Source organism: Adiantum capillus-veneris, chromosome 20 (assembly GCF_014529385.1).
Source record: "Adiantum capillus-veneris isolate H3 chromosome 20, ASM1452938v2, whole genome shotgun sequence".
Classification (NCBI taxonomy): Eukaryota; Viridiplantae; Streptophyta; class Polypodiopsida; order Polypodiales; family Pteridaceae; genus Adiantum; species Adiantum capillus-veneris.
The window spans coordinates 84,589,253-84,609,508 of record NC_140950.1 but is presented as its reverse complement, the minus strand read 5'-3'; the positions used below and the strand labels follow the sequence as shown (position 1 = coordinate 84,609,508).

The following is a 20,256-nucleotide window of genomic DNA, read 5'->3' as shown; positions in this document are numbered from 1 at the left end:
GGCCTTCGGAGGAGGGTTTTACAACGTCTCTGATGCCGTATTCTCTTCTCTCTCTATCTCTCAGTCTCATTCACTTGCACGCACAATGTCCATTCACTCTGTTTGTGATCATAGCACTCTCTCATTAAGAAAGGAAGGCTCTACCTTCCATAAGAACAAAAGGAACTTTGAGCACAGTTCGGAGCACTCATCTTGAGCAAAGCGCAAACATTCATTCCGCTGCACCTAACATATGCGGAGCATAGAGGCATTCAACCTACTCTCTGAGGAGTAGAAACGTACTTCTATTGGCCTACCATGAAAGGATAATAGTCGACAGGTTTAGCAAGCAAGTACACTTTATTCCTGTCAAAAAGACTATTAAGGCACACCAAATGGCAACTCTCTTCATATCACAGATTTTCAAACACCATGGATTACCAATATCCATCGTGTCAGATAGAGATCCTAAAATGACCTGTAATTTCTGGAAAGGTCTCTTTGTAAATCTAGGAACAAGATTGAATCTCTCTTCGGCCTATCACCCACAAATGGATGGCCAAAGTGAGATAGCCTACTGACAAGCATAGAAGGGCCTTAACGTTAAAGAAAATGATTGGGTCTTACTTAAGTTTCCTAAGGCTCGAATAAGGCAAACGACGGGCAAAAATGCTACGGGCTATCAAAAATATTATGCTAAGCTAGCAAAAAAATACTATGGTCCTTTCAAAATCTTGAAACCTATCAATGAGACGGCTTTACCAACTCAAGTTGCCCAACCATTGGCTCATACACAATGCTTTTCATGTGAGCCTACTCAAGCCCTACAAAGGAGAGCCACCAAGTGAACCAATTATTGAAGATCCTCCCGAAGTTGAAGACCAAAATGAGGTGCTACAACCCGAAGCTATTCTTCGGCATGAAGACAAGGTACTACCACATGGTAAGATTTTTTTTTTCCGAGAAAAAGATCCTTCTATTAGTTAATGAAAACTGCCCATAGGGCTACATCCACCTCTACGAGAGAGGGCTACAACAAGCATGATGGGGAGACTCTCCCAATGAAAAAACAGCATATATACAATGAGGCTAAATCAAGAGATGGGAGGAGGGAAGAGCCACACAGGTGGACAGTAGTGCCATCTGAGCACCCCCTGGACTATGGTGTAGAAAGGCCCAGGGCGCCAGAGTCGAAGAAAAGCCTCGCGGTGCTCCCGCATGCGGTCGGAGCTGCCCTGAAGTCCCTCAAGCTGTCCTCTGAGAGTATGGATCAGCTCTAGCCAAAAGTCACGAACAGTCTCTGCTGGTGGCACAGGACGAGCTTCAAAGATGCGGAAACAGCGGGCCCGCCAGATGAACCAGAGAGCTAGGCCGCTGATGAGCTCCCAACATTCCTCTCTCTCACTGCACCACTCCTGTGGAGTAATCTTTGTACCAGGCTGGAGTGTAGGTCGCCCCCCCTGTATCACTATCATCCTGCTGGTGGAAGATAGCTCAAACTGAAGTGTTGGGCACATGAGGGTGGACCAAGCCGTTGCCCCCCAAGTGTACTGTCGAGCTGTGGAGAGGGCAGGCATCAGCCGAAGAACACGTAGCCACACCTGCTGGGCCGAGGGACAGTCCCAAAGACAGTGACGCTGACTCTCCACTAACTGGTCACAGGTTGCACATGCGGCCGAGAGACCACTATGCACAAGCCAGCTCCCTACTGCTATGGCTCTGTGTGCAACCAGCCACTGGAACAAGGTGACTCGCCTCGGCTGTCTGGAGTCCCACAGCCTCTGCCAAAAAGCTGCCAAGAACTCGACTGTGAGGCCCTCCTCCTGCCAATGACGTGCTGCAGCGGGGCGGGCCTCTCTCTGTGTTGCAAGTATATGATGTCCAAGCCGAACAGTGTACTGAAAGAAGGGGACTCCTGGGCGGTCGGCAGAAGAGAAGGGGTCCCTCCATAGCCACTCACCAGGATCCCACTGTACTCGTGCCAGTGGAAAACACTCCCAAGCCCATAGCCTCCAGTGTCCAGTCTCAAGAGCTGCTGGGTAAGGGTCTATGACGCAAGTCGTCCCACAGATGCCCACAACTCGGATCCTCTGGAAACAACACTGCTACCTGCGGGGCCTCTACTGCAACTCGCTGTAATCGTCCCCCACCCTGAAGCTCGTAGAACAGGGCTGGGACAGTCTCTGAGCAAGCCCTGACTGAAATGAGAACTTCCAGTCGTGTGAAGGCTCTCATCCACCGGGGTGCTACAGGCTCGAGAGGCATGAGCCACTCAGCTGGGACTGACTCTGAGATGTCCTGACACATGCTCTGCACCCCTCTCATGCCCTGTAGCTGGATAGCCTGCACCTCCTCTGACAAACCTGTGAACTCTAGCCAGTCACCTAGAGAACGCGCTGGAGTTGCCGCCATGGGACCCCAAGAAACATGAGGCCGACTCCCAACCAAGTGGCCTCTCTGAGTGCTAACCATGGGGTTCCAGACGAGGGGCTACCGTAGGCGCTCCTCCGTGCACGTCGGCTGTCTCTGCTCTAGGCCACGCCGTAAGAGCTCCCAAGATCGAAGCAAACTCACAGCAAATCTGTCCTCCAGTCTCCTGCTCAAACCAACTCGGCGCAGCTCTGAAAAGATCCATCTGGTCGAAGGTTGCCAAGGGCCTCCTGACTGAGGCACCCTGGCACGAAGCCTCTGCAACAAGAATTCCTTCCAGGGCTCCTCGCCTGGAAGAAGTCTTCTGACGACAAACTTCCCAAGAAGGGCTTTGCTCTGCTGTGCAGGATCAATGATCCCAAGCCCTCCCTGAGAACAAGGAAGTGTGATGACTGACCAAGCCACCTTGGCTCGGGCAATCTGAGTATCGCGACCTGACCAAAGGAAGTTCCTGATCAGCCTCTCTACCTGGCTGATACAAGAACTCGAGAAGATCCAGCAAGAAGTGATGTACCACATAGTCGCCAACAACACCTGGTTGGCAACTACTACTCTACCAGCCAGCGAAAGTCGTGCTGAGCTCCAATGTAACAGCTTTCTCCTGATGGATAGGAGAAGAGGAGCAATCTGTTGCTCCGGGGACAAGTCCAGACCAACCTGACAACCCAAGTACCGAACTGCAGTCCCTGGAGGAATCCACCTGAAACCCTCTCCTGGCATCCAATCTGGCACAGGAGCACTGCCAACCGAGAAAGCCACTGTCTTTCTCCAGTTGATCAATGCGCCCGATGCACAGCAGAAGGTCTCCAAAGCCTGCTCACATCTGTGTAGATTGGCCTCCTGGCCCTCTAAGTACAAGCCCGAGTCGTCAGCAAACTCAGCGTCGAGAAGCTCATCTCCCCGTATAGGGAGTGCTAAGCCTCTCAAACCAACCTGCTGTGACACCAAAAATCTGCTCATCGCCTCTGCATAGAACAGAAAGAGAAAAGGGGCAAGAGGACAACCCTGTCTGACCGAACGTGTGAGCATGAAGCGCTCACCTCTACCTCCTGCCAACAGCACCTTACTGTGAGCCTGTCTGTACAAAGCTGACACCCCTCTGATCCAAGCATCTGAGAAGCCCATCCTGCGTAGCGTGCCCTCTAGAAAGTCCCAGTCAACTCTGTCGTATGCCTTCTCAAAATCGAGAAGAAGAATCACAAGGTCCTCCCCACGGAGCCGTGCAAGGACAGAAGCCTCCCAAAAAGTGAAGATGTTGTCAAGGATACTGCGTTCCTTGACAAAACCTGTCTGAGTCCCATGTATAAGGCTCTCCAAAAGTGGCTGAATCCTCAAACTCAGAGCCTTGGCAAGAATTTTGTAGGCTGAGTTGAGAATGGTGATGGGGCGCCACTGTCGAATCTCATCCAAGGAGCCACCCTCCTTTGGAATGAGGTAAATCAGGCCCTCACTCATGCTATCCGGCATCACTCCTGTGTGCAAAATGTACTAAAAGGCACTACAAAGATCTGGGCCAAGCAGGTCCCAGTACTCCAAGAAGAAGCTGGGAGTCAGCCCATCCTCACCTGGACAACTACCATGAGGGAGGGCCCTAAGAGCCGTGTGCAGCTCCTCAAGCTGAAGAGGTATCTCTAGCCTCTGGCGCATCTTCTCAGTCACAAGACAAGGCATCTGTGCCCAAACCTGCTCCCTGCATGCATCCTGTCTCTCTTACTCGGGCTCAGCCGACAGTAACTCACGGTAAAAGTCAATAGAAACTGCACGCATATCCTCTGGCTCACAAACAACTGACCCATCGGGTCTCCTCAACTGATTTACCTTGGCATGCAAGTGCCGAGGTCCCACTGTCTCAAAAAAAGCACCTGTCACTCTGTCACCCACCTGAGTCCACTGAGATGCCTGTCGGTGAAAGGCAAACTCATGGCGCCTCTCCTCTGTGCAAGCAAGCTCCTGTCGAGCCTGCTGTAACTGCTCCTCCAACCATGGACTGTTTGGATGCTGCTCCTGCATCCTCTGTAGTGAAGCAATGCCTCGTCTGAGACGCTGCTCCTCCTCTCTCGCTGCAGCCCGTCGAGCCAGAGACTCCCGGAGAAAGAAGTGGCTAAGCTGAGCTAGGCTTGAGGCCACTCTGTCTGCAGGTGGAGCCTGGCTGTCCATGCCCTTCGTCCATAGAGCCTCGACCCTCTCTCTGAGTGTTGAGTCCAACAAGACCCGCTCTGGGATGCGAAGCATTGTGCTCCCACTCCTCTGCCTGTCTGCCACTGTGAGGATCACTGGTGCATGGTCCGAGAAGGATGTCCCTGCCAGGATGCCCACTAATCCCCCCAAGTCACTAAAGTGGTCACTAGTGTAGAAGCGATCTATGCACGATAGATTCACTCCTCCCACTCTGCGGTCCGATCTAGAGAAGGCAAGACTCTCTGGAGGCCTCACAAAGCCAGAATGCTGCGATGTGTCCGAGACCCTCAAAGTCATACACAACCTCTCCCAAGCTGCTAACTCGACTCCATGCACAGTAGCATGGCTGCCTCCGATCCTGTCAGAAGGGTCCTCCAACATGTTGAAGTCCCCTCCTACACACCACTGGTCAAGCTGTGGCAAAGACTCAACAATCTGTGACCAAATCTCTGCACGAGCACTCGCCACATTGGGCGCATAGATGTTCAGGAAACCCACAAGGCCACCCTGAACCTGCATAGTAATCCACTGAGCCCTGCCTGGCACAATAATCCCTCTGCCCACAATGGCCTGTTGCAATGAGTCCGCAATAGTCATACATACCCCACCCTGGATGCCTCCAGGTCCAAAAGCAGTTGACCAAAGGTATCATAGCGTCTACGCAAAATCTGACCACATCGCCGAATGCGGATCTCAGACAAATGGTGCTCCTGAAGCATAAGGAGATCAATCTCTCCTCCCACAAGGCAACGCTGAAGCTCCTGACGCAATCGGCCCCTCTGTCGCTGAAACTGGGGCCCACCTAGTCCCTGCACGTTCCACGAGACGATCCTCATGGGGAGCGAGAGAGAACAGATGCTTCCGCAGCAGCAAGACGGGCTATCTTCGAGGCTGGCTTGGATGGGGAGTAATCCGCATCCGAGCGCCCTCTAGATAGGCGAGACTGCAGTGAGTGCCTGGTCCAAGCCCAAGCAGAGCGAGCCGTGCGTAAAGCAACCTCCTCTGTCCAGGAGTCCTCATGAATGTATACATAGCAAGGCAAACACTGCGTATTAGCAAAAAAGTACACCACAATGTGTCTACATCTTGCTGAGTCTGGGGGTGTGACCGCAAACTTGGCCAGTGGCCACAAAGTCTGTAGCAGATCTGTAACGCCAAGTTCTCCCATGTGGTGAGAGAACTCAAGAACCTGTGTATGCAACCATCCCACCACTGAGTCGAGGGACCACTCTGTCTCAGTCCTACCACAGAGGGGGAAGGAGAAACCAACTGTCGAGTCCAAGGCCTCTATCCCCCTAGCGGCAAGGAACAAAGCGTGGACCCTGAAGGAGGCTGCCTCGTGGTCTGCTGCAGAATCGCCGAGAAAGCGAGTGAACCCGTAATCGAAGAAATCCCAGCGGCGTCGGAGGTCAATGCTCGTCAGACCACGAGGGATAGCTGCAAGGGAAGATGTCTGAATCTGCAGAGGGGGCCGCAAGAAGGGCTGACCCTCTCTCGCTAGGCGACTCGTGGCAAAGGCGCTGCCAAGAGATCTCCTAGCCGCCGGCGAGGGACCAGTCTCCTGAGTCGACTGTGGTGCTGGAGCAGGAGGAGGGGGAGAAGGAGCTGGGGGGGGCGGAGGAGAAGAGAAGCGGGGTGGGGCGACAGAGACAGGGGGGCGAGGTGGGGAGTGGGCGGGAGCAGAGGGCGGGGAGGGGATGAGAAGGAGGAGGGGAAATCGGAAGGCGGAGCGGCTGGCGAGGGTGAGGCGGAGGTGGAGGCTGGCGTGGGGGGCTCCTCCTGCTCAAGAGGACCAAAGCGGTTCCCCGTGGGGACCCACTGCTGCTGAGTAGGCACCTGAGGGCCACTCTGAGTGCCAGGCTGTCTCTGTGGCCCCTGGCGTCGACGGCCACGGGCCTGTTGCCACCCCTCCTCCGCTGGAGCCCCATGCTCGGAGGGTGGCTCTGAATCTGTGCGCTGTCGCTGGCTGTGGCTGCGGCCCAGCCTTGGCAGGTTGGGGCTGAGGCTGAGGTGCGGGTCGTGGTCTCCTCTGGACAGGCCTTCGCTAAGTGGCCCATCTGTCTGCAAATGAAGCACTGGTTCGGGAGACCCGAGTACTCCACACTCTGTCTAAACTAACCCCCACTCACCCGAGGCAGAAGGATGACCTTCGAGAGCGTGTCGGTATCTCTGACCAAAACTCGAACTGAAGGGATGCCAGCCGCCTTGGTAGCTACTGATGCTGCCATACGAGGTGTCTCTAGGACAGTCCCGATGGCAGAGCCAATCCTGGAGAGATGTGGAAAGTACTCCCTCCGTAAACCCGGAAAGCAGACTGAGATGGGGATGGCTGCCTCCTCTACTAGCACATCCGAAGTCGGGTCAAAACCATGTCGCCACTCTCGAAAGTGGGCGCGTGATGCTCGGATGGCCAATGGACTCATAGCTATGACCTTGGAGGCCATCTCGGAAGTCTCGAACTCAATCTGGTTGTACCCCCGTCTGAGAATCTGGACATCCAAGATCTTGCCCACCTCTGTGAGAAGGCGGGCCTGGAGAAGGTCTTGCAGCTCTCCTCTGCTAGGACGGGTGCCGAGAACCTTGCAGATGACAGAAGTCGCCTGCAAGCGTTCTACCTCTGCGGCAAGGCTCGCTTGCTCTGTCGGCGAAAGAGCAAGTCGAATGGTGGGCTCAGCGGGGTCGGGTGAGGGGGCTTCAGGCGAGTCCCTCTGAGGTGGAGATAGAGCCTCCATCTGTGTCTACTGCTGAGTCGAAGAAGCAGGCGGTGAAGAAAATCTGCGAACGAGTACGCCAAGCACTTGTCCAAAGAGAAAGCGTTGCCGAGCCAGGTGCAGAAGACCTTCGAGAGCGAAGAGGACCGGGGGGGGGGGGGGGGGGGGGGGGGGGGGACGGCGAGGGCGAAGTGGGCAGCCGGGTAATGTGCGGGTGCACAAGCGGCAGCGAGCGGGGGGATGGGGTGGGGATGGCAACGCGAGAGGAGGGTAGCGGGCAGCCTTTGGGGCAGCGCGAAAACAGGGGGGGGCAGCGGGTGGGGGGGGGGGGGGGGGGGGGGGAGAGGGTAGCGATGGCGCAGCAAGGGGGGGTGAGCAGCAGTAGCGAGAACCGTATACCTGCAAACAAACATTCATAGATCAAATAATCTAAACACGACATGGTAAGATTATCCGACGGTATCTTATTTAGTTCAAAAATTATCCTTTTGAAGATGCTGGATGGATGCAAGGAATACAGCTTAAGGATAGAATGAACCTTGTCAATGCTTACAATGCTACGTTAGAGTAAGCAAATGTACAAATTTCTTTTAAATGACCAATGTTTTTGTCTTATAAGACTAGATCTCTTTTTAATTGTGCATAAATTTTAATAGTATGCATGCTTAGAATCATGTTTGTGATGATGACATCTCTCAAACACCAAATAGAATTTGTCACTCCACTTTGGGAGAATGAAATGGACTAAAGAGCAGACATGCTTGCGGTAGCTATGTCTCCCAAGCACCAAATGGATTAGTCATCCATCTTGGAAAGATGTCGTAGGGTAAAAAGGGATCCTCTACCCGCTAAGTAAGATTGACTAATGACTAAGGCTTTATCTATTCTACCTCATAGTCGAGGATGACTATGATTTCAAGAGAGAAGTAATGTCATAAAATCTAATATCTGACCAACCCAAATGCTTTTCTCATATTAAATTGATCATTTAATGTGGGAGAATAAACGGGAACAAGAGTTAGGATATAGATATGTGCTTATAGATCTATCTCAACACGGGGCCAGCGGTAAAGGGCCCAAATGAGAGATGTCCTATCAAAGAGCAAGGCTAACCAATGGAGCATAAAGACCCTGGGGTTAGCTTCATTGAAGACCTCCAATAGTTAGTGTTAAAAGTCCTTTGACCTTAGGTAAGCTAGGGCTGTGCTTGAGGTGGGAACCCGACCCAAACTTAAGGTGCTTGACGTGCCTGATGATTGAGATGCTTGAGGTACTTGATGATTGAGATGCTTGAGGTGCTTGCCATGTTTGAGATGCTAGGACTCTACTTGAGGTGAGAATCTAGCCCAAGCTTGTGGTGAGAACTAGGCCCAAGGTTGAGGGGCTTGAGGTGGCACAAAAGTCAAAGTGAATCCCTACAAGGAGGGGGTGAGGCATGCAAGAAGGGGGGGTGGTTGCTTGACCACTCTCTCCCCCAAAGGCCACCCCTTGCCCAAGGGGCAAGGACACATGTCAAGCCCCTAGCTAGGTTACTCCCATAGTGTGCGTAAAGCCTATTCATTGACCTTCCAAGGGGTCCAATGATAATTTAGTGGATTTAATTAATTGTTTTAGCCCTCTCTCTCAAAGGGGAAAGGGGGATACTTGTCCCAAGGCTACCCTTATTGCTTGGTATGACTCTTGCTTGTGATTGGCTAGGCTTGGAGGTGTCCAATGAGCTTCAAGCATGAGCTACAAGAGGGGGTCGACCAAAGCAAGTAGGGGCCTGCTTAGGGGGTATACTCTCCCACACACACACACACACATTCTCATTGTGTGAAGTGCAAAGTGCAAGAGCTCCCTCTCCTTCTCCAAGCAAGTAGAGAGGTTGAGAGTCTACACCAACACTCTTGGCTATGGAGTGCAAATCCAACCAAGAGCCATGCTTCAATGCTTAAGCTTGCCATTTTCTCCATCTTCATTAGTATGCTATTATGTATGCTAGCAAGAAGAGTGATAATAAGTGAGGAACTAGTTCTTTCTCCTATGAAATGTTTCTTCTTCCTCTTCCCTACCCTCATTCCCTGCTAGCTCTCTCCACCTTCGAAGGTGTTTGATGTCTTGGGACTAAGGCTTAGGATAGTTAATGCTTTCCACAAAGTTTATGTTATGCTCGTGATGCATGAAGCTTTCCATCTTCATTGCATGACCTTGGTCACAAGGAACAAAAAGATTGTATTGTAACAAGTCTCTCTTGATGGGAGAAATCATAATACAAATGCTTATTGGAGGGCGGACCGGCTCCACATAAATCCGGTTCTCAACTATTGTCATGTTCTCTAAACTCTCTCCCTTGCAAAAGTATTGTTGATGCCTAGTTAACTAAATGCTATGTTTATGTTGCTACCATCAATTATGTTCACCCGCTATGCTCACAAAGTAATTTGACAAAAGTACTCTCTTTAATTTCCGCTACTCTCAAGTTAATAGGCGAATTACATTACAACGAACCTCCTAATACTCCAAGAAAAAGCGGGAGTCTAACTGGCAGTGCCGTGAGAGCCTCCTGAAGCTCCTCTGGCAGGAGAGGACTCTCAAGCATCTGTCGCATCTCCTCAATGACGAGGCATCTGTGTCCACATATGCTCTCTCCATGCATCCTTGCACTCTAACTTTAGTTTAACTGAGAGCAGCTCACGGTAAAAATCAGTGGCTACTGCCTGTATGTCCTCAGTCTCTGTGGCAACCAAGCCATCTGGTCTCCTCAACTTGCAAACACTAGCCATCGAGATGCCTGACGGTGGTAGGCAAACTCATGGCGCCGATCCTCAATGGTGATCAGCTCCTGTTGAGCCTGCTATATTTGGTCCTCTCTGGGTGCCGCTCCTGCATCCTTTGTAAGGAGGCGATGCCTTGATATAGATGCTTCTCCTCTCGGGCCGCAACCAATTGTGCTGTCAACTCTCGAAGAAAGAAGCGCGACTAAGCTCCGTGAGGCCATTGGCCACTCTAGTAGCAACATCCAGACTCTTGGTCCAAAGCGCAACAACCTACTCTTTGAGCTCTGTATCTAATAAAATCCTCTCAGGGATGCGTAACATAACACTGCCACTTCTCTGCCTGTTGGTCAGAGTAAGGATCATTGGTACGTGATCTATAAAAATAGTCCCTGCTAAAATGCATATTGTACCACCCAAGTCACATAATTGATGAGTAGCATATAAACGATCTATCCTAGAAAGATTCACTTATCCTACTCTGCAGTTAGACCGAGAGAATGAGAGGCTATCCAAGGGTTGTGCAAAGCCAGCATGCTGCCATACATCTGAGATTCTCAACTCCATACATAGCCGTTCCCAAGCAATCAACTCTGCCCCATGTACAGTAGCATGGGTGCCCCCAATCCTGTCCGAAGGGTCCTCAAACATGTTGAGATCCCCTCTAATGCACCACTGCTCTTCATGGGGTAGAGACTCCACCAAATGTAACCAAAACTCAGCCCATGCACTTGCCTGGTTGAGCCCATAAATGTTCAGAAAACCCACAAGGCAACCATGGACCTGCATAGTGACCCATTGAGCCCTGCCTGGCACACTGATGCCTCTACCCACAATGGTCTGCTGCCATGAATCCGCATTAGTCATACATACACCTCCCTTAATTCTATGAGGTCCAAAAGTAGTTGATTAAGAGGTCTCATAGCGACTAGGCAAGATCTGTCCACATCGCTCGATACGGCTCTCACACAAGTGATGCTCCTGGAGCATAAGAATATCGATCGCTCTACCCACAAGGCATCTCTGAAGCTCCTATCTAAGTCAACCCCTTTGTCGTAGAAGTTGGGGTCCACCTAGCCCCTGTACATTCCATGAGACAATTCTCATGGGGTCAGTAAGAGAAAGCCGATGCTGCCATAACAGCCAATCTCACAATCTTCGAGGCAGGTTTGGATGGGGAGTAATGCGCATCCAAGTGACCTCAAGATAGCCGTGTCTGGAGTGTCTGTTTGACCCATACCCAAGCAAGGCGTGCAGCCTGTAGAGCTACATCTTTTTTCCAAGAGTCCTCATGAGAGACAAAGATATTTCTTAGTCAATTGTATATATGGGCAACATTGCATGAGTGTGAGCTTTGATCTTGAGTCTATTCATACACATGACCCTACTTTGTTTGAGCCTCGACACCCCCATTGCACCTTGTGTGCACTTGAGTCTGGAGCTATGCATCCTACTAGTTAGTCTGTAGCTTATACATTGAGAGCAGTCGAACTTACACTGGGCTTGGAGACTATGTTGCTGTGTCTACTTTTAGTACATTTTCTTTGTCACAAAGTGATGACGTGTCTGCCCGAGAGCATGGGGGAAACCCTAACCCTGACTGCTTCTGAAAACCCTAACCCTGACTGCTTCTGAAAACCCTAACCCTAAAACCTGCAAACCCTAAAATTTGCCAAAAACCCTAAAAACAGAGAAAATCCTAACCCTAACCCTAACCCTAAAAGGGGCAGCAGGTTGAATCCCGGAAAAAGCGCTGACATGATGACGTGGCACCGTACGGCAATGCATCTGCTTTTGCGTGAGATTGCTTTTGCGGCATCTGCTTTTGCTCAACGCAAATTATGAGAGAAAGAGAGAGTCTCTCTTGCTTTATTTTAAAACTCAAGAGAGAGCTTGAGAGAAGAAAGAGCCTTTGCTTTTATTTAGGCTGGGGCTCTGCTTTTGGCATCCCTTGTAAACATTAAATAAGTGGTTTGGGCTCCCACTTTGCAGAGCATCTGGACGCAGAGTTTGAGAGTGAGACCCGAACCACTCTTGTACTTTGAACACTGATTAATACATAAAGAAATACCGAAAGGGGCGCCAATCTTTGGGGCCAATATCTCTAGGCATGGAACTCCGCCGGGCCAGTGCAAATCTGTTGGAAACTGTGAATTGTTTTGAAGTGGTTATTTGGTGATGTCGTGATTAATTGACTTGGAGTGTCCAAGTCTGTTACATTCTTTCTATATGCATTTCAGCTTGTCAATACGTCTTTCAATTGTCTGCTTGTGTGGCATAGAATGAGATTTCTATGTATACTGCACTGAGAAGCACCCACATTAGAGAGCACTCTGTAATTTTTCTCCTACATGTGCTCTCATTTTTGGCACACTTGGTGGAACAAAGGCACTAGTGACTAAATTTTCCTGGCAGCCAGGGGACTTCATGGTAAAGAGGTGGGTGGAGAAGGCTCTGTTCGCAAGGCTTCCCAACAATAAATAAGGGTCTCTCAAACCTAACGCTACAGTGGACGAGTTTGTTGCTGCAACCACTAGAATTGAATGAGCAAGGAGGGTGCTCTCATTTTTGGCACGCTCGGTGGAACAAAGGCACTAGTGGCTCAACTTTCCAGACAACTAGGGGACTTCATGGTAAAGAAGTGGGTGGAGAAGGCACTTTCCAAGGCTTCCCAACAAAAAATAAGGGAGTCTCTGTCACAAGACGGGCACCACATGCCAATAGAAAAGAACATACTGAACAAACTTTTAGCACTTCAATAACAACTGAACTGAGAGAGAGAGAGAGACGACACACGACACGGAGTGGCGGAATTCCACCCCAGAGAGTATTGGCCCCAAACCTTGGCATCCCTTTCGGTATTTCTTTATATTGCATCAACATAGTACAAGCCGGCACTCCAGTCTCTGCACCTTCTCGAGGAAGCATGCCAGAGAATGAGCCCGAACCTTATATTTAAAGGCCCTTGGCTTGAAAAGCAATTATAGTGAAAAGCCTTCAAAACTCAAAAGCTTTTGGTCCAAAAGCAATGAATGCCAAAAAGCTGCCAGCGCGTTTTGCGGAATTCCGTACAACTGCTACATCAGCAGTCAATGCAAAACATGGAGCGTCTGTACAGCTGCCATGTCATCATTTTTTGCGTGAGTGTGTGTGTGGGTCCTGCTTTATTTTACTTCCTTTATGTCACTGGGGCCCCATCGGACGGGGTCCCCATAAGCTGGTAGGACTTCTTCTTTTGTTACTTGTTCTTAGGGTTTAGGCCCCTCGGCCAGGATCTGCAGGTTGGCTCCATTCTTCAGGGCTTTGAGTCTTTGACACCTTAGTAGTATGTGGCAGTCTCTCAAACTTGATGCTATAGCGAACGAGTTTGTTGTTGCAGTCACTATAATTGAAGGAGCAAGAAGGCGCGAGAGGTGGACTAGAGGACAAGGATTGTCACTACCTCAAGGGGCTTCGACATTTGTAGCAAAGCTTCGCTCCTACTCTTCTACATGCGTTAGCTCCCTCATCAAACATGATTTCTCCTTGTGGTCACCCAAACACATGATTCCTTTGCTGATGACTCCTATGCAAGCTATGCAAGGTACTTTTCCACTTCCGAGCCTTTACCGCGTTTTTACACCTTTGGCATGAAACCAGCCCGTAGACTCGCTAGAGGGCGGTAGACTTTAGCTTTCACTCGAACTTTACACTGTTAAACTTTATGACACAGAGGAACTTCACAAATAAGCCTGTGACTGGAATTTAATACTTAAACAAAGACACGGCTTGGTAGCTATAGTGCTTCCAAGCAGACAGCGACACCCTGTAGGCTCCAAAGATTGGTGCCCCTTTTGGTATTTCTTTATCCAATTACACTTTGGAGAAAAACCTTTAAATTCTTACGAGATGTCCCACTTTTATCGGGCTGAAAATGACCTACTTTAGCCCAATTTCGGTAGCATAACCGCAGTAGGAGGCTTCACAGGCAAAATTCCCATGACATAGGTGATTTTCTTGGCATATAAGAGCACTTTTCCAAACCCGGCGAGAAATTGCAGCATGCTGAATTCTCTGTTTTCTGCCCCAAAATGCACCAGAACACCTGTAGAGTGATCCCATAGCTTCCCCGAAGCTCTTGGGGGCATTAGGGATCGAAAAGGGTCAAAACCCTAAACCTGCAAAAATACATAGTAGGTTGTAATCTCCTGTTTCGGGCTCTGTTTGGCGTGTTTGTTGCATCCATAGCAAGCCCTCGAGCTCCCGCACCTATAGGGCTACTTGCCCTTTGAATCGGATGAGATTTCTCGCCTGAACTCTCTCCGAGTTCACCTGTACTTGCAATTAGCTAATCCAGTACCTATGCAAGAGGGGCTCTTGCCTTGGCAATCGCGCATGAACCCACACAACTGTACATACAGATGGAAAGTCCTTGAGCTGGACATGACGTTTTTGTATTCAAAGGGGGAGAGAGGTGCACGAGAGCGGAATCATCGTGCTACATAAGACAAGGCAGAAGGCAAGCTTTCCGTTTAAGCTGTGAATCTTGCACCCACTATTCCCACACAGTGTGGAGCACTTAATGAAGAAAAAGGCAGCCTCCTCTCCCAAAAATGGGCGCCCCCAGCTAATGTGGCTTGTAGAATGGCTCATGGGCCGCCAAGTGTCCAAAATGCCCTCTTGAGAAAAATTCTCAATATCCACCAACTTAAAAAAGTGTTGCGTGGGGCCTAAACGACTTTGAACTGAGCCTAACTAACCTTTTATTGCTCGGATTCAGTCCCGATTGGCCCAACCAACTCGGGTTGACCTGGCCTTTACTGCTACGGGTGAAACTCTCGGCTGTTGGCTGTTTTACACTCACCATACAATGTCCGGCCATTTGTGACTTCAAAAAGAGGGCCCCAAAAATTAAATAAAATTCAAGGGAAAGAAACCAGCAACTAAGGTTATTGGTTGCCACAGCCTCGTGACATACCGCCCTCTTGAAATCGCAAATTTCCTCGATTGCATGCCAAATATACATTTCATCCATGCTCTCAACATATCGATCTGCTTCAAAATTCTTGTCCTTTGTGTGCATAATGGGAGGAACCTTTTTGCCACCCTCTTAACAATCTGAAAAGGTGCCTTGCCTATTGAGGAATGCACCGTATTGTTGTATGCATACTCAAGCATGGGTAAATATTGTTCCCACTTGCCCTTATTAGCTGACACATAACATTTCAGCAGATCTAAGAGAGTAGAATTAGCCTCTTCTGGCTGTCCATCAGTTTGTGGGTGAAATGAGGAGGAAAACTTGAGCATGGTGCCCATGTTTTCAAACAAGCCTCTCCAAAAAAGGCTCGTCATACGAGGGTCAAAATAACTGACAATAGACCGTGGCATACCATGGTACTTTTAACACATTGTACATAAACAACCACGCCATCTGGTCAATTTTATCTTCTTCTTGACGAATAAATTGGCCCGCTTGCTGAACCTGCAAATAATGGTCCATATACCATCATTCCTTGTCGGCGTGCTTGGAAGGTCGAAGATAAATTCCATAGCAATACTTTCCCATTGCTTATCTGGAATAGGTAGTGGCTGTAACAACCCTGGTGCCTTTTGCCTGTCAAACTTGACCTTTTGGCAAATCACACATGCTCGTACAAAGGCATCCACATCTGTCCTCCAAGTAGGCCAACCAAGAGCCATCCTTCTTTTGCACTAGAAGCATTAGGGAGCAAAAGGGTGAAGAACTAGGTTGAATCAACCCTTTTTCTAACACCTCCTCTACCTTGCCCATAATCTCTTTTTGTTGGGCCTACTTTGTAGGGAGGCCTATTTGGTGGGCTACAACCTTGCACCAAATCCTCATTTATCCTATGGGATATGATGTGCTATCGGTCAGATGTGCACATCATCGCATCAGCTAGAGATTGAGACTGGCACATTTAGGAGAGTACCAACAGAAGCCTGGATATGCCAGTTATGTCATATAGAGCCAGAGACAGAGTTACATCACATTTGTCATTGTCGGGTATACTACGAGATACGAGGCCGCTTTCACTGTCTATTGAGAGAGGGCTTTGGACCGTTGCCCGTTGAGGGTGCTTCACAACAGAATTCAGAGCCCACTTCTACCAGAGGTATATTAGTGGACAGAGTCAATGAGCTCGGAAGAGCTAGACGCCCACGTCTTTGGGGGTGACCACGACATCGACCGAGGATCTACCAAAGAATCAAGACTATTCTAGCACGACATGGGAGACGCCCAATACGATTATTTACAGAGGCGGACATTGACGAAGCTCTTCAATGATCAATGCAATACTTTCTCAGACAACGCCTGATGCTGGGCATCCTCGGGCATGAATGATGATGATGATGATTTTCAGGCTGACGATTTGAGTCTTTTAGTTTTAGTCTTGAGGTCATTGGATTTTGGAACCAGCACGCAAGCGGAAAACATCTTAAGAGCGTTCACCTAAAACTTTGCATTGTGCAGCGCCTACATTTGTAGGAAAAAGCACAACAAACAAGTTGAGTCTCCCGAGTCATGCATTTTGATTTTTGGGGGCTCTTTATCAAGAATAATACATTAGAAATGTTCTTTTCTTTGACTTAGGAGATAGGACTCAAATTTTAATAAATATAACTTTATATTGTACTAGCTTAGAACTTAGGCTCAGTTTCTAACCAAAGAACCTTATATTTTCATATTTTCTAAAATTTGTAATTAAAGGGCATTTTCAAATCTTGCCCTTCCTAGTGAAGGCTTATTTTCAAAGGACTCATCCATTGGGAAGGGATCGACGACCAACTTGCTCTTTGCGGGAAATGCCCATCATAAAAGTGCCAAAGGGCTTCTAACTTTGAAAATTATTACATAATTTTCTTAATTGATTTTTCCTTTTAACGTACTGTAAGAAATAGAGAATTTTAGGCATAGCAATTATTTAAACAAAATATCTAGCCAAAGTAATTTTATTCTATCTGCTTAACAGTGTGTTTCAACTTTAAAAATTATCACATAGTTTTTTGAGCTGATTTGCTAATTTTCAGACCCCTATCACCAAAAGAGTTCTAGAAGATGTGGCTGGCATATACTCTATAGTTTCATGGATGGTTTCAGTGGCTGCAATTAGTCGGGAATTCATTGTGATGACCAGATCAAGACTGCTTTTTGTGACTCTCTGGGGCATCTTCGTCTATAGGAAAATGGCCTTTGGGCTGAAAAATGCCCCACCTTCTTTCAATCGTATAGTCTAAATCGACGTAAAAAGATCTTTCTTTCTCTCTATTGTATCTAGCCCGGTGCTGTTCTTATATTTTTTATGAACATCTGCTTTGTTCCTTGTGTCCCTTTGCTCCACGGTCTTTCCTTCTCTCTTTCCCCCCCCTTATGCTGTGCACTATGACACATTTGAGAGATGATGCTCCTACAGTGGTAGCACGTCATCCTGGTCAAATGTGTGTCCAGTGATCCGTCTTCTCAGAAGCTGCTTAAAACATGACAGAAGACCAGATCCTATTCACGTTCCATTGGTTTATAATATATTTTTTCCAAGTAAAATTAGAGAGTTTTATTGTAGTTGTACAACATGGGTGGCAAAATATTCATACTACTTGTAGTATTACTTGTTATGAAGTGAGCCAAAACAATACACCCATTTTTCCAGCTCCGTTGTCTAGAGGACTCAATGATACAGCATCTTGGCTACAAGGAAAACAGGTAATATAGCTTTAGTATATCAGCAAGTTATCCATTAGTCCTACAGCTTGTAAAGTGTGCCTTTTGGCAATTTTGGGAGACAAACAGCATTGCAGAGCATGACAATAAGAGCCTTGCAAAAGATTTGGCAGTGTATCAGAAGAAAAGCCGAGTTCTTCATGCAAAGCTTGAATCAAAGGTATTGAGGGTCTGCTCAAGCAAGCAAGTTGGACTTCTAATATGTTTTGTAGTATACTGTGGCCACCCGTATGCTTTACCTCATGCTTTTTGTATGCAGATGTTGTCTCAAAAAGATATACAAGCCTTGGAGGACAAAGTGGGCGAATTGCAGGTCCAGCATGGCTGAACTTTAGCTGAAAAACTGATACTATCAATTTGTTTTGATTCTGGATTAACTATAAAACACTTTTATCAATAAAGTATCACTGCATCTAGTATTATGATATATGTTCTGGTGGTGAATGGTTCATGATGCAAATGTTGGTTTCAATACTTATATTTTCCCTGGGGTTTCTTATACATGGTACTTCCAGGATTGTGTAGAGGTAGAAGGTTCACTCGGTTTGTTCTTAGTTTTCTCTATTGAATTAATGTGAGAGATTATCCCTGGGTTCATGCCATTGGGCTCTCAAGCCTTGACTAGCCGGGTTTAAATTCTGCGTGCAACCCTCAACCTTAATTTTCTTATCTATATGGCAAAGATCAGTCATTGAAGCTCTGGACTTCGGATTCCATGCATTTAACTTTGCCGATTGTGTTAGCTCCACAAGCCGGTCACCTTATGTTTGATAGTTGTGTATGGTTAAGAGGACTACTGTTCATCAGTGAGTTTGTTCATTATCTGGCATGCTTGTATTGTGTGGTCCAGCCAGTATGGGGAGACCACTTAGTCGACTGGGATGCTCTCAAGACAGTCATCTACGACCTTGTCTATAATTTTCACTTTTCTTTAAAGGTGAATCTGGGCTTATCTATATGATATAGATGTATATGTATATATATGATGCCTTTTGACTGGCAACTATTGTGAGCAAGCTCTTGATCAACTTGAGAATCTAGAGCTCCAACTAGAGAAACTTTTGCAGAGTGATAATCACAGCCAGAGCTCTTGTGGTTATAGCAGAAAGAAAGAAATCTGTAACGTGCTTGAGTTCGTGAAGTGGGTACCCTAGGAGCAATATGATTGGAGTATCCCTCACAGTGGAATATTCACTAGTGTGTGCTAATGGTGCTGCTAAAATGATACAATATAACCGAACTGGAACAATGGAGCAAGTAGAGAGAAATAGAGATGACAAGAGACACGCTAATTGTCCAACCCGACCTCAGTACACTGCAAGACTGTGTGGACACTGAGCTAAGACAAGACCAATATACGACTAGTCCGTGCAACTGAGAATAGATTAGCTGTAGTCCCCGTAGCCCCAACTCTTCTGCTGTCAAGTACATACGCAGAGCTGGTGCAAAGAATAAGAAGAGGAAAGGGGTCAAGGGGCAGCCTTGTCGCACTGATCTAGTCAAAGAAAAACTCCGCCCACGACCTCTAGCAATCAAAACCTTGCTGTGAGCCGTGCAGTAAAGAGTAGCAATCCCTTGAATCCACTCAGCCTCAAAGCAGTGCTTGAAAAAAACCATTTTCTTGGCCATGTTTTTTAAGGGCAACCTAGTCAAAACAACAAGGATTTATGCCAAAATCTAGGGTATTTACAATTAAAATGCCAAATTGTTTACCTTGAAAATCAAGGTCCACTGGAATTACAACCAAGAAATTTACACTACAAGCTGGGATATGTGAGCACTGCCTCAAATCCCATTTGTAGCAGAGTGCCCTCTATCGAGGAGTACAACCAGTTCCTCCCCTAAAAGGCGTCCAAGAGTGGTGGCCTCCCAAAAGGTGAAGATGTTGTCAAGGATACTACGCTCCTTGACAAACCCCGTGTGTGTAGTATGAATCAAATCCCCAAGGAAGGGCTGGTTTCTCACTCAAACTCAAAGCCTTGGCTAAGACTTTGTATACTGGGTGCAAGATCGTTATAGGCCTCCATTGCCTAATATCGTCAGACACTCCTCCTCCTTGGGGATAAGAAATATCAGCCCTCCGAGAATCGGTGAGGCATCACTCTTGTATCTAAAATATGTTGAAAACCCCTGTGCAAGCCGTGGTCTCAACACATCCTAGTACTGTATGTAAAAATCTGGTGTCACCCCATCCTCCCCTGGGCAACTACTGTGCGGCAAACCCCTCAATGCATCTAACGATGTGGAGTCTACGCTAGGACAGCTCGCATGCGATTCATGACTCTGTGCTGTACATGTGCCCACACATTATCTCTCTCCGTTGATGGTGCCTTGCTGATAAGGGCTCACAATAGAAGTCATTGGTTATAGTGCGTATCTCCTGCCTCGTCTCTTCCTACCAGGGACTGGGGTGGATGGGATCAATGGTCCCCGTGCAATGGTGGCCTGCCGCGTTGCTTCATCTCGTGCGTAGATATGTAAAAAC

The 20,256-nt window shown here is 48.1% G+C and overlaps 1 protein-coding gene across 4 annotated transcripts in view; it reads left to right on the top strand.

Moving 5' to 3' along the window:
* The window catches only part of LOC147432849 (uncharacterized), a 169,208-nt gene that overhangs the window by 16,110 nt on the left and 132,842 nt on the right, over window positions 1-20,256 (top strand). For 3 of the 4 annotated variants that reach the window (XR_015185466.1, XM_086491660.1, XM_086491661.1), the window contains exons 5-7: window positions 17,701-17,753; window positions 17,841-17,931; window positions 18,031-18,084. The exons of the other annotated variant lie outside the window; for it this stretch is intronic. Coding sequence is in view for 2 of the 3 variants with exons in the window: in XM_086491660.1 (XP_086347786.1) it covers window positions 17,701-17,753; window positions 17,841-17,931; window positions 18,031-18,084 (198 nt within the window). In the remaining variant the exon portion in view is untranslated. The remainder of the gene's footprint in view (window positions 1-17,700; window positions 17,754-17,840; window positions 17,932-18,030; window positions 18,085-20,256) is intronic. 4 annotated transcript variants of the gene reach the window in all.